A 13,359-nucleotide genomic window follows, 5' to 3' on the forward strand; every position below is an offset into this window, starting at 1 on the left:
CGCCGCTTCCCCCTCTCGTGAAGCGGCGCACCGCCCCCGTGCGGCGGGCGGCGCGTCCTGCACCTCGCTCCGCTGCTGCCTCTCGGGCCGGAATATCTATGGGGCGAACGGCGATGCAATGAGCCCGGGCGAGAGCCGGACCGGGGCCAGCGCCGCGCACGGCCAGCTGGGCTTCCCCATGGGGGCTCGACCGCAGTAGGAGCGGCGTCTCCCCGGGGCACGATCCGCCACCTCCCCTCCCCCTCGGGCCTCCTGAGGAGGATGGCGACGGCGGCCGCCCCGACCCAGCTCGAAGCCGGTGGGTATCGCTGGCGGCGGGGGCTGCCCTCCGCCCCGCCGGCCACCCCCGCCCTCTCCCCTCCGCTCCGTTGTAACCACGTCCCCTTCTCCTTCTCTCCCTGCTCTTCCGCAGAGCTCTACTACCTGATCGCCCGGTTCCTTCAGTCCGGACCCTGCAAGAAATCCGCCCAGGTGAGCAGGGAGCCGGGGGCTCCGGCCGGGCCAAGGCGGGCGGGGACGGGACGGGACAGGAGGACGGCGGGTGGGGGAGCCGCTGCGCTGCGGGCGCCGGACTCACGTCCTTTGTGTGTTTGTCTGTGTGTCCGTCTGTCCCCAGGTGCTGGTGGAGGAGCTGGAGGAGCACCAGGTAAAGCGCCTGTCCCGGCAGGACGAGGGAAGCCCTCGAGACGGGGAGGGGGGTGTCGGGGATTGCCCTGCCCGGTCTAACCCAGCCCATCTCCTCCCGGGGCTCCGGGAGACCCCGCGGGAGGCGCGGGTGCCCCTCGCTGCGGGTGGCGGGTCCGGGGGTTAGCGGCGGAGGGGCTCCTCCCCGGGGCGGGCTGGCACCGGCGGGGGCTCCCCTCGCTCGACCGGGGAGAGGTCGCTCCGCGCGGGGCCGGCCGAGGTCTGACGGTAGTCCTCGTCCCTCCTTTCCTCTCCCCGTCTCCCTCCCGCAGCTGATCCCCCGGCGCTTGGACTGGCAGGGCAAGGAGCACCGCCGCAGCTTCGAGGACCTGGTGAGCCAAGTTTCACTCCCCGACTTCCCCGACAAGTTCCCCCCCGCCGCCCCGGCCGCCGCTCCCTTCCCACCCCCGCCTCGTCCTCCTTCACGGGGCTGCGGGCTGCGCCCCGCCGAGGCCGCGGCTGCCGCCGGGCCGCAAAGAGTGCGGAAGAGAAGGGAAGGGGCGGCGCGGCCGGGCTCGGGATAGGGACACACACACACCGGGGTGGTGGCGGGGGCTGCTTGGTGCTGACTGACTGCGACGTGCTATTGTGGGGCCGGGAGGGTTATCTGAGGGCACGTACTGGGGCCCGGCCCGGCGAATGGCGTCGCGTCTTGCAAGCTGTAGAGCGGCGGGAGGCGATGAAAGGTTGCAGTTGATTGGCTGCGGCGCCGCGGAGGAACTGGCAGGGAGGGCAGTCTGGGCGGGGGGCGCCGGTCTCCCCCTTACTGCCCCCCGTCGCTCTGCGAGCTTTTCACCGGCCGCCGCTTCGCCGCCGGAGCCAAGGCGGTTTCCCCGCGGCCTGCTGGGCCTCCCCCGCCCGGGGACGGTGGGGCGCTTTGGTCGGTTTCTGGCAACCGGGCGGCAGCTCCTACTGTGCCCCCTGACGGGGCGGCGGACTGACGGACACTCCCCTACTGGGGCTGCCGGCGAGTGGGGGTGACAGGGCCTCGGCTCCCCCCCCGCCCCGCCGCGGGGAAGTGGCAGCGTGGCTAAGCCCCAGCTGTCTGCCGGCCGCCGTGGGCTGGAGGAGAGGCCGTCGGGAGCGGGTTCCTGCCTTTGGCCGGCGGCGGGGGGCGGCCGGGGCTGGGCGGGCGGCTTTGAAGGTGGGGGATTACATGTCGACGTGCCGCCGGGCCCGTCGCCGGGCAGAGCGGCTGGGCTGGTTCAGGGATTCCTGGCCTGCGGCTGCAGCCTGTGCTGAAAAGCCGGGCCTGCTTTAATGTCAGAAAGGTTTGGGTTTGTTTTGTTTCGGGTTTTTTTGTTTTGTTTTTAGAAAATGTAGCAGTGAAACTATTAAACACTGTGAAATATATGGAGCAGCTACTTTTTGCTAGCTATAAAGCGTACGAATATCTGTCATTGAGGAAGGTCAGCTTCCCTCTGTGCTGCCGAGAAGGGCCTGCTGCACGGGGATGGAGGTTCTTCTCCCTTCGCAGCCGTGGGATGTGTGTGTTCATCCTGGCCTCTCGGTGAAAGCATCCGAACTGAAAAGTCATTTGGGTTTGTTTCCCAAGGGTGCAGATGGCCTCGTTTTCCTTCCTGGGTAGTAATGTATGGTGCTGATGTAGTACTTTGCAGTTGGAATGCTGTAAATTCACTCAGCTTTTTAGAATCTTGATACACTGCATACATGTGACCATCGCTGTCTCCTCACCTGGAAGGAGTCGAAAGTATGTCCTTGCCTTTCCCAGTTAGCCCAGTGCAATGGTGAGAGGGAATCTTGATGTGAGCATTGCTCAAACCGTTTTGTTGGTTGCTCAAGAGTTAGTTTTCCACTTCAGCAGTATTTTAGCAGCTCAGATGCAGAGGGGAGAGCTCTGTAACAGTGAGATGAGATGTTTGTACTTGCTGGCTTTCCCTTTCCAACATGTATTAAGAATTTAAGATGAATGTTGTGCTTCCTTATATCTTTTGTGGATAATTCTGGGACTGTTTGTTGAGTGAACAGACAGAGTAAGTACTGCACTCAATAAATATTAATGTTGTACAGTCTTTCATAGAACCTGAAATCTAACAATAGCCTGTTTCAAGTTTAGCTTGTGACTACACCCAGTACCCAAGAGGAATGTTAACAGTGGCAGTATGAAATCTGGTTTCAGACATGGTGTAACTGATTAAAATAACCCAAAAACCCCAGTAAAATATACCTTTCCCCTCACCCCCTTTCATTCAATGGGGCATGAATAGCAAAGCCTCATAGCCTTTTTTGTGTATTAGATGGCATTGTCCTTTTCTTTACAACTTCAGAAACTGAATACAAACTGTTGTAAAGTGAGGCTTGGAATTAATGGGACATTGCTACTTGTATAAAATTACCAAAATTAAGTGTAGGCTTTCTTTTTCTGTCTTAAACTAATCAACACTAATCAATCCTTCGAGATTGCTTCTTTATCTAGCATTATTTAACTGTTTATCATGATTTACAATGAGGAACAAGACTATAAATCTCTGCAGCGAGGCAAGTTGATGCTGGGTAAGATGAACTGAGTTTTTCTCTCTGTTAATCCTCAGACTGAAGCTTTCACTGCTGAGGATGTTGAAGAAAGGCCTTTTTTCCTCTCATTGCCTCGGGTCTGAAGTATTTGGAATTTGGACCTTTGGTTGCATATGATTGTAGATTAACTTCAACCACTCGACTTCAGGGCCGGCTGGATGCCTGAATGCCTTGTTTAGAACAAAGCCAGGGTTGTGACAAACACAAGTAACTCTGGCCTTCATTTTAATTATCTCAGTCACATAATGAACCCAAACCAAATGATAGAAACTAGCAATTGGAGATACAGTTGTTGTTTTGTGTTGGTTTTTTTTCTAGCCCTTTCTCCTTTGTGAACACTTCCCAGACAGAACCCCAAATCCAGTTCCTATCCCTGCTTAGTGCTGCAACTACACTGGCCAGGCAGGTCTGAGAGGAGAGGCTGCAAGCCCAGAGAAGGCTGGGTTCATTTATTTATTTGTCTTTGTTTGCTTGATATTCTTCTTTTGGCAAATCTGACGCAGTATTTCTTGCTCTCATTACTAAGGTTTCAGCTTTGTTTTCCATTCTTTTTGGCTGTTGAGGTTAGTATTGGTGTTTTCAGAAGATACACCAAGAGTCTTGCCATTGAGTAGGTACCTTTGGAAATGGTAATGGAAATAATCACCTACAAAAGTGACTTTATGTAGGGAATGTTTACTTCACTCAAATTGTTACTCGAGATCTGAAAACTGTTGAGATTTCTTTTTAATTTAATATTTTACTTCAAATGCCTCTCATGCACAGTAGAAGAGTAACTGTAGACACACTAATAAGAATCATACTCAGCAAGCAAAACCATCCAGAGGATAGACACTAACTTAGGTGCATTTGTGTTTCCTTTGTCTTTTCTGCTGATTTCCACTTCAGAGTACTTGTTATGTGCAACATGTGACTGCCTGGAGGTAATCTTCCAGGTGTACTCCAGAGAAGTTTTTACTTTGTTATTGACTGCTGGTGGGCTTGAGACACAACATGTAGTTGTAAAGGAAAGGGTCCTTGTGTTCCCTGTGAGACATAGAATCACGGAATGCTTAGTTTGGAAGGGACCTTTGAAGCTTCCTAGCAGCGAGCAGGGACATCTTCAACTATATCTGGTTGCTCAGAGCCCTGTCCAAGCTGACCTGGAATGGTTCCAGGGACAGGGCATCTACCAACCTCTCTGGGCAACCTAAGACAGTGTCTCAGCATCCTCAGCATTAAAAATTTCTTCCTTCTATCTAGTCTAAATCTCTTTCTTAATTTAAAACCATCACCTCTTGTCCTGTCACAACAGGCCCTGCTAAAAGTCTGTCCCTGTCTTTCTTACAGGCCCCTTTAGGTACCAAAAGGCCACAATAAGGCTCCCTCACAGCCTTCTGCAGGCTGAACCTGAAGCACATCCAACTTGCACACAATTAGTGTTCCTATTTTAAATTAACCACAGCAGTTCAGCATGGAGGCAGCTGTTGCACAGGCGAGTCAAGCTGAACCAACTCACATTATCAGAGCAGCCTCCCTTGGACTGCTGTTTGAAATTATCTTTGTTTATTCCTGGTAAAGGTGACTGGCTCTGGGTCTGATTTTTCAGGAACTTTTTGATGGGCTGTCTCTCCTGGCTCAGCCTGTTCTGTGCTGAAGATATGTCTTCATTTCAGGCAGAAGAGAAAAATCAGCTATTGTTGGGCAGTGGAGAATCTGCATCTGTGAACGGCTGTGCTGGTATGGAACAGCTTAGTGGATTTGGCTTGGAGTTTCTGCCTTGCCCATCTGCATTGATTTAAAACTCGCTGGAGTCTGAGGTGCTGTTATTTATAGCTATTGCCAATCCCAGCATTAGCAGTGGAGAGGTGTCACAGTTTTGTCACCTCAGGAAAATGTCATCTGGTAGCATGGTTAGTTCCAGCCCCTTCTCTCTAGGGCAGTGCAGTGGATAATGGCTTTTACATCCATGTGCATTTGCATACTGTTGACATCTTGTGCAAGTCCAGTATCTGAGCTTCCTTTTGCTGAGATTCCATATTTGAGGTCTTGAGTAATTTCCTGCTTGCTCAGCTGCCTTGGTCCTCTTGGTCTCCTCTGCTGCTTTTCGATGTAGTTGTCAATTGATTGGTAATTGATTGTTGTTTTGGCAAATGAGAGAGGTGTTGTACGACTGCTTAGAGGCTAGAAATCTGCTGCTGCTGCACAGCTGCCAGCCTACCACAGGGGACTGGGCAAGAAGGAGCCTTCAGAGGTCTGCCTGGCTGCCTGCGTTGCTTCTGTCATGCAGCTCTTGTGTCAAATGTAGTCTATGCTTCAAAACAATGTCTTGCTGGTCTTTCCACCCAAAAGAGACATGTCCAGAGCTATCTGGTTCCCATCCCTGAGAAGACAGGCATCTTAAGAGTAGTAATCACAAAAAGGCTTTCTCCCTTTGTTTGTTTCCTGTTTATTGAAACCTTCCTTGGAGGAGGAATTGTCAGCAGTCCTGCCATGGGAGTGAGTTTGTTTGAGGGATCAACAAGCTTCTTGCTTGTGGTCTTAGCTGGCCAGAGAAGACCTTTTGCTTGGCAGCCTTTGAGATTACCTGGTAATACAGCATCAGAAGCATAACTTTCGGGGGGTAGAAGTTTCTCCTAGCCCTGATGTGACTTCACTAATAGTTCTTTACTTGCAGCTGCTTGTCACAGTAGCAACTTAATTGCATACTGATTAAAACAATCCTGACTGTGGGGACATTCACTCCTGGCTGTTTTTGCAGAGGGATTTTTAAACAGAGGGAATTCACTTTACCAATATTTGGAGGTTTTCAGACCTATAAGACCTGTGTGGTTACTGTGTCAGAACTCTTCTGTAGTACTGTGGCATTCTTGTGCTCTCACATTTTAACCTTTAGAGAGTATTTCACATCTTAAGGCAACAAAACTTTATCCCAGGGTGCAGAACTTGCTCTCAGCACATTTTTAGCTCTTCTGCATTATTTCAACATGTTCTTTTAAAAGCTCTTGTTAAGCATGTTTTGGGCCTCTATTATTTGTCAATAATGTTTCTAATGTTCTAATAATTTTCTAAAATACTTTCTAATGCATTTGAGGAGGTGATAATATCCTTACCTGTGTTTAATTTGGCTGTGTGGGGCTTGGACTAGCATATATTAAGAGATGTGGCTCTAACTGATGCTAAGTATTGCCTCTTTCCATCCTTTCTTTAATGAAAATCTGAGTTGGGATACTGTTTTTCTCACCTGTATGCTTGCAGCTTCACATTTTGGACATAGGCTTGAAATCCGTTCTTAACTATCTCAGACAAAGGTGAAAGGAAGGATTTTTGTTTCAAGTTCTTTAGGGAACCTGAAAATAGAACTGCTTGGTTTGCTCTGGGCTGTGGTTGGAGCATTTTATCTGGAATTTATTATGGAACAAAATCTTCAGGAGAATTTGCTGCTGGTGGTGCCTGCCTATGGAACTGTTTGGTAATAACAACAGTGATAATGTTGAGAGTAAGGGCCACTTAATTTGGGCTGTTCTGGCTTGTTGAAAGATGAAAATATACAGGGAAAGAAGTGTGGCAGAGCCTTTCTTCTGTGGTGTGGCCTGTTCTGATTGCAGGTGGCACATCTGGTGAGGAGGGTGTGTTAATAAAGCAAATGGTCACTTTGCTCCATGTTAAATGGCACTTAGAGAAGTTTACAGCCTGATAAAAGTCTGCACTAAAATCTGGATGCTTCAGCAGCTTGCTGATTTCACTCTGGATTAACTTTTCTGGTCTGGGCACTGATCAAGCAGCTGCCTGCTACCCTGAGCTGCTTAGCTGGGTGTCCTGGGCAGATGACCACCAGGCATGTGCAGATAACTGCCCTGTGCTCCAGGAGCCAAGCATACCTGTCCTTCCTCTTTGTGTGTGTGCTGCTGTTTGCTTTCCTTGCTATTTACAAAACTGTGACTTAATCTGCAGACCTTTAAGCCATCAAGTCCCTTTCTGTGTCTGAGGAGAGTTAATCTGCATTGCCTGCCCAGTAACTTGAGCTGTGTCTCCACAGTAGGATGTTTGCTGCCAGGCTTAATTCAGCACCTCTCTCTAAACGCGGGATAACAGCAATGCTTCCAAAACACTGTGCTCCTGAGTGAAAAGGGAGCATTTTGCTGCATTGCACTAGGAGAATGGCTTGGACTTCTTGTGAAATGTTCTGTTTCCAGAGACAATGCTATGGTTTGGGCTTTTTCCCTACCCTAGAAGTAAAATTCCAGAGCTTCTAGCTTGGTTACTCTTCTTAATCTTTTAATCCTGGGATTAATAAATTGCTAGAATTGGCAGTTGTTGACTGAGGAACATGTTACTAATTATCAGATATGTGGGGGGAAAAAAAAGATTAATACTCAGATTTTACTAAATTGCAGCTTCTTCCTTTAGAATTGCCTTTGTTGTAGATCCTTTCAGGCACTTCCCATACATGGGAGGATAGTACGGGATCATGAAATACTTGGTAGCAGTAAGACTTTTATATTAGTAGCACCAGGCTTGGTGGAGTTAGATAATGATTGGAGCTGATCTTAAAAAGATCTTTTCTGACAACAAAAAAACTCAAGTATGGTTCTGTTTCAGGAATGAGTTAAGAACAATAGGCAAATACAAAAGTTTAGATAATCCTTTGATCTCATTTTGACTTTTGTTGTATCATATAATTTACAATGAAAGACAGTTTGTGCTTGGGTACTTCACTGGCTGCACAGTTGGGAAGGTACCAACATTGGCATTCTATGATCTGGGAGGAAAAAAGAGTGGCTGGAGAATACAGTTTTGGTGCAAGAGAGCATTCATGGAGTCATCCCCTGATGCTCACAGTGTGAAAAATCATGGGCTGGGACCATGTTAATGCAATCAGCAGGTTTACCTTTCCACCAGAGAGCAGATTCTTCTGCTTGCATCAAATGCCAGAGCTACACCTGTAACATGCAGTGATTGAAGGGCTGTGTGCAGAAGCCTGTATCCCTTCTGTGAGGATTCCAGTCAGACTGGAGGAGTCCTTGGTTGGGTTTAGTTAGCTGATTCGTACACACCGTTAGAAAAGCCTTTCCTGGTTGTTTTTGGTTAAAATCTTGTCTGTGGGCTGGTGCTGCTCCTGTTGGTAGTGCAGGTGACTGGATTATACAATGCATGAGTCAGTGTGGAGGGCCCCACAGCACCACTGCAGTTGCCCAATTAGGGTGGATGCTTTCCTAATGACATGTAGTCATCATCTGTTTGATGACATAGTTCTGTCAACACCATTTTGGCAGCAGGTCTGAGTCAAGGATTTACCTTCTCCTCCCGCCTGATGTGTGTGCTGGATCTGGCCATATCCCTGGGGTTTGGGGAGGTGGGATGATGATGATGATGAAGTGGTTCTGTATCTTGCTTTCCACCAGCTCTGATGCTTCTCTGAATCACAGCTTTGCTCTCCTTGGCAGAAGACCTTTTCCTTCTTCTGTCAGTGTTCCTAGCCGGGGAGCTGAAGTAGTTTCTTCCCTCTGCTGGTGCAGGGGGAAGCTTGGTCATGGCTTTAGCCAAGATGGGGAATCATTCTAGCTCCCAGGAGGGAGCTGCCCTGTCACTGTCACCAATGTTGACCTGTGCTGAGCACATCTGAAGTGGTCATGTAGGAGAGAGGGGTGTGTGCAGGCAGTGTGCCTGCTGTTATTCCTTTACAGTGAGCACTGCTCTGGCCCTTTCAGGTCAGCTTTAGTATTATTTGGCATTAGTTTATGGTTTGATGAAAAAAAACCAAAAAAAAAAACACCCTGGTTTGTGACTACCTATTACTTCATAATATTGCAACAGAAACAAGAGGTGTAAATAATTCTAATAAACTGGAGTTGTTTGGGTTTTTTCTCCTCATCAATCACAGGTATGTAAGAGCTGAGTGACCTGCTACTGTTGATCTTCAAAAAGGAGATGGATGGAGTTGCATGTCCTGTAGTGAAGGAGCTAAGCAAACTCTGGTGTGGAGTGTCACAAACTCCACATCAGAGCTTATTTAGTTCCCTCAGTAGATGTAGTAGAAGTCAGGCAAGTACAGGACACTGTGGATAATGAGACAGAAGTTACTTGCTGTTTGAACAGACTGTTAAAAAAGCTCTTGTCTCTCCATGGAAAACAGCCTCTGTGTAAAGGGGGAAAAAGAAGGTTTTCCAGAGATGAAAAAACAGAAGCAGAGTCTACACACGTGGGTTTTAAAGATCCTTGTTCCCAGGAGCTAAGAACAGTAGGCTAAATGTTGCTTTTAGGATGAATTTAAGGTTTTTAGGCTTTAGCTCATATGCTTCTTACAGTAACAGGAGTGTCTGGCAAGGGTTTTTCAGCTAAGCAAGAAATGCTGTATGTGAAAAGAGTGAACTGAGGGGTAAAAAAAAAAAAACTTTAAAAAGTCTCCAGGCAATACTTTTTGGATCAGAGTACTGCAGTGGGAGCTTTGAATTTCAGGGATTCATGTTTGTTGGTAAGGGATATCTCAAAGTACAACAAAACCTATGACCACTTAGAATTTCTGGTCTGACTTTTTCAACACTCCATGTCACTTTAATTGTACCCAAACTGTCTTCTGAGGGAGGTTTCAGGGGTCTTAGGCTTGATTTCAGTAACTTTAACACTTGCATATGAACCAAAGAAAGAAATACCAGTTAAAGCAAGGCTAAAACCACGTTCAAACATCTGTGTTATTTATCTGTGTTTAGGTGGCTGTCAATGCACACATCCCTCCAGATTATCTTCTTAGGATCTGTGAGAGACTTGGACCCCTTTTAGACAAGGAGATCCCCCAGAGTGTCCTCGGTGTTCAGACTTTGCTAGGTGTTGGCCGCCAGTCTCTCCTGAGGGCAGCAAAAGGTAAGATTCTCGATTCATCTGCCATTGAATTTTGTTTTGACGATCCAAACCCTTTTTTGTTTCAATATTGTGCTATCTGTGTGTGTTTGCATGAACCCTGGGTCATCTCCTGGGCTTATCAGCATTCTTCACAGAATGTTAGGGGCTGGAAGGGACCTCATAAGCTCATCCAGTCCAACCCTCCTGCCAGAGCAGGATCACCTATACCAGGTCATACAGGAATGCATCCAGGCAGGTTTTGAATATCTTGAGAGGGAGACTACCCAACCCCCTGGGCAGCCTGTTCCAGTCTTCTGTCACCCTCACAGTGAAAAAATGTTTCCTCATCTTTCCATGGAACTTCCTATGCCTCAGCTTCCACCATTGCCCCTTGTGCTGTCATTGGGCATCACCCAGCAGAGCCTGACTCCAAACTCTTGGCATCCCTTTACATCTTTATAAGCATTAATGAGGTCACCCCTTAGACTCCTCCTCTCCAAGCTAAAGAGCCCCAGTTCCCTCAGTCTCTCCTCATAAGGGAGATGTTCCACTCCCTTCATCATTTTGTGGCTCTTGTTGCAGCCTTGCTAGCATGCACTTGCTGGCTCTGCATGCACTGGCTCTGGTGCACACCTTTCTTTGGTTGGAAATAGCATTTTAAGCAGTTCTTGTCTATAGTTGCCTGGATGTGTTACTTGCTTCCTCTGCCTTCCCTCCCCAGCACTCTGGTGTTTGTGTAAATGATGTGATGAGTTGCATTAGAGATTTGATCCATCTAAAATGCAGCCATTCTTTCATTTACACCTGCCTGCCTCTGGAATAACCCAGCAGTTTATATATTTTGCTGGGCTCTTTCAGGCTAATTCATTCCATTTGTTGCATTATTTGATTCCCTGGCCGTGCAAGCAGCTTGAAGGGCAGGCTGGGATTTGGGGCAGCATTTAGAGGAAGAGAGGAGGTGAGACTGATTATTCTGTGATTCTCCTGCTTATCCTTGCTTGAAAGTTAGTTTAAACACAAGCTCCTGTGCCTTTCATGAGAAAAGCACCAGTTCTGTTCGTTTTGAAAACCTGCTCTGCTTGAGATAATGATCCTGAGAGCACAGGTTTGTGTTACAACTAACTAGATCTGAGAGCCATCTGCTATTGAAGAGAATGGTTCCTCCCTTCCCTCCTCACTCCATGTCCCTGCCACTTCTTCCCTGTCAGAGCCAGAATTTGTTTGATCCTGTGATGTGCTGATTCAGAGAGCTAATATGTTGCAAAATTTGTTATTGCCGTTGTAGGGAATGAAATTAGCTCATGGAAGGATGGGAGTGCTGGAGGTGACAGGGGAGAGGAGCAGGGATGGGAGAGCAGGACCTTCCTGTTTCTGTGGCAGCTGAGCATTTAATTTGCCACATCCTGTGAAGTCACTCTCTGATGCTAATTGGGCTTGTAGCATTCTGCTGATGCACTGGGCATCACCTGGAGGGATGTGCCACTGGCAACCACTGCTCCTTACGCAGAGTTTTGGGACTGAGTCTTGTTTTGCCTGTAATTGGGTGGAGAATTTCAGGTTTTCAAGGAAGTCTGCAGAGAAGCAGTCCTTCACATTCAAGATCCATCTGAGAAGAAAACAGCAACAAAATATAAAGAAGGTGAACAATTTTTGTGCAGGGAACCAGAAGTTTCTTGGGTGAATTAGGGAACAGAGGCTAGATTAATCACTGAAAGATATAGTGTTTCCTAAACCATGTGATAAATTTACTGCAAAGAAATTTCTGCTAGATTTCTGGTAGAGTTTCTTCACCTTCAGAGGAAGGTGCTATGACATTGTGCTAACTTGGTGTGTAAATAACACTCAGTAATACCATCAAGCCTTCTTCAAAGTTGACAGCTGTGGATTTTTGTTCCTTCTAGATGTGCATCAGGATGAAGTTTCCTTTTACCATTAGTATTTAAAGCTATTTTCATCTCCTTTAGGAAGTCTGAGTGCTATTTTTAATGTGTATCATTGTAATATTCTGTGGTACACTTTGGGTTTCAAGCAGAGGGTGCTTTCAGGAGTCTTTGAGTCACATAAGCTTATGCACTTACATATTGAGAGACCTAGAGGGTGATACAGAGACCCACCAATCTGTGGCACTATCCTTCTGTTTCAGCCCTTACTCATTGTGGAAGCTCATTTCTCTCCTTTCCAGATGGCCAGAAATGGAAGAAATCCAGGTCTAATTTCTGAGGCACTCTGAACAGTCTCAGAAAAATCACTATTGTTCTGGAGAGAAGGCTCTCTGAAGCCAGTTGGCAGCAGATAGCTGGAGAGTCTTTAAAGAGAATAGTCTGCATTAAAAAAAAAAAAAAAACCACAATTTTTTTGGGGGGGGTGGGGTGCAGAGGAGAATCTGAAAGGAGGGCATTTTGCCACCAATTGCAGGAAAACAGATTTTATTGAGGCAAAAAAAAAATCATCTCACTTCTCTCACTTTGAGGGAGCAAATGTGTGCCTGTATGTCTGTTCTCAGCAGTACAGCTCATAAGAAGAGGGCTTCTATCTATTGGGACTCAACAAATTACCCAAGTTTGGTCTTGCTTCCATTCAAAGTGCACCCCCTGTTATAATTATTCTTTTTCTTTCCATCAGTTTTGACTCCTCACTCAGCAAAGTAAAGCAAAAACTTAAGATGAACCCATTTACAGCCATACTGCTTAGGAGCTAGAAATCAGAGTAGCAACTCTTTGAAGTCTTAAAACTCTGACAAACTATTTAAAAAGACAGATCTTACTTTGGGATGCTGGGAGTGGGTGCTTGGTGCTCTTGATTTTTAAGAATAGATGATTTGGACCTGGTTTGGCTGATTGTTTCAGTAACCTGCTGTTAATATTACTGGTGCAGACTTCAGACATACACTATGGAAAGGATCTGCGTTTGCAGCCCTGCACAGAGGCCGACCTCCAGAACTACCTGTGAACTATGGGAAGCCACCAAATGTGGGTGAGTTTTGACACAGACCTGAGGTGGTTTGTGTTCCTTTTGTGTTTTTATTACTGTTCCAGCTGAAATTTACTGATTTGAAACACTGCTGTGGAGTTGTGTTGATGGCTTTTTGGACGTTTCAGCATGTATCAGGCTGAAAAAAAAAAAAGGTTTCTCACTGGCAACAGAACAACCCTTTTTGTATTATTCAGGCTTGCATCTTCCAGGCCATGTGTACACACCTTAAAGCATTGTGGCCACGTGGAAAAGCTTTCCTGTCTGGAGGGCAACTTGCTGGAGTACTTTTTTTGTGATACGCTTCTATGTAAAATTATAGAATCATTTTGGTTGGTAAAGGCCTTCAAA

At 47.2% G+C, this 13,359-nt stretch overlaps 1 protein-coding gene across 1 annotated transcript in view; it reads left to right on the forward strand.

The window, feature by feature from the left end:
* Positions 1–261: 261 nt before the first annotated feature.
* BRWD3 (bromodomain and WD repeat domain containing 3) overlaps positions 262–13,359 on the forward strand; it is a 62,354-nt gene continuing 49,256 nt past the window's right edge. The window contains exons 1-6 of the mRNA XM_054388787.1: positions 262–298; positions 413–471; positions 617–646; positions 957–1,016; positions 9,909–10,059; positions 12,913–13,011. Of these exons, the coding sequence (XP_054244762.1) occupies positions 262–298; positions 413–471; positions 617–646; positions 957–1,016; positions 9,909–10,059; positions 12,913–13,011 (436 nt within the window). The remainder of the gene's footprint in view (positions 299–412; positions 472–616; positions 647–956; positions 1,017–9,908; positions 10,060–12,912; positions 13,012–13,359) is intronic.

The sequence above is a fragment of the Indicator indicator genome, chromosome 17 (genome assembly GCF_027791375.1).
Source record: "Indicator indicator isolate 239-I01 chromosome 17, UM_Iind_1.1, whole genome shotgun sequence".
NCBI classification, from domain to species: domain Eukaryota; kingdom Metazoa; phylum Chordata; class Aves; order Piciformes; family Indicatoridae; genus Indicator; species Indicator indicator.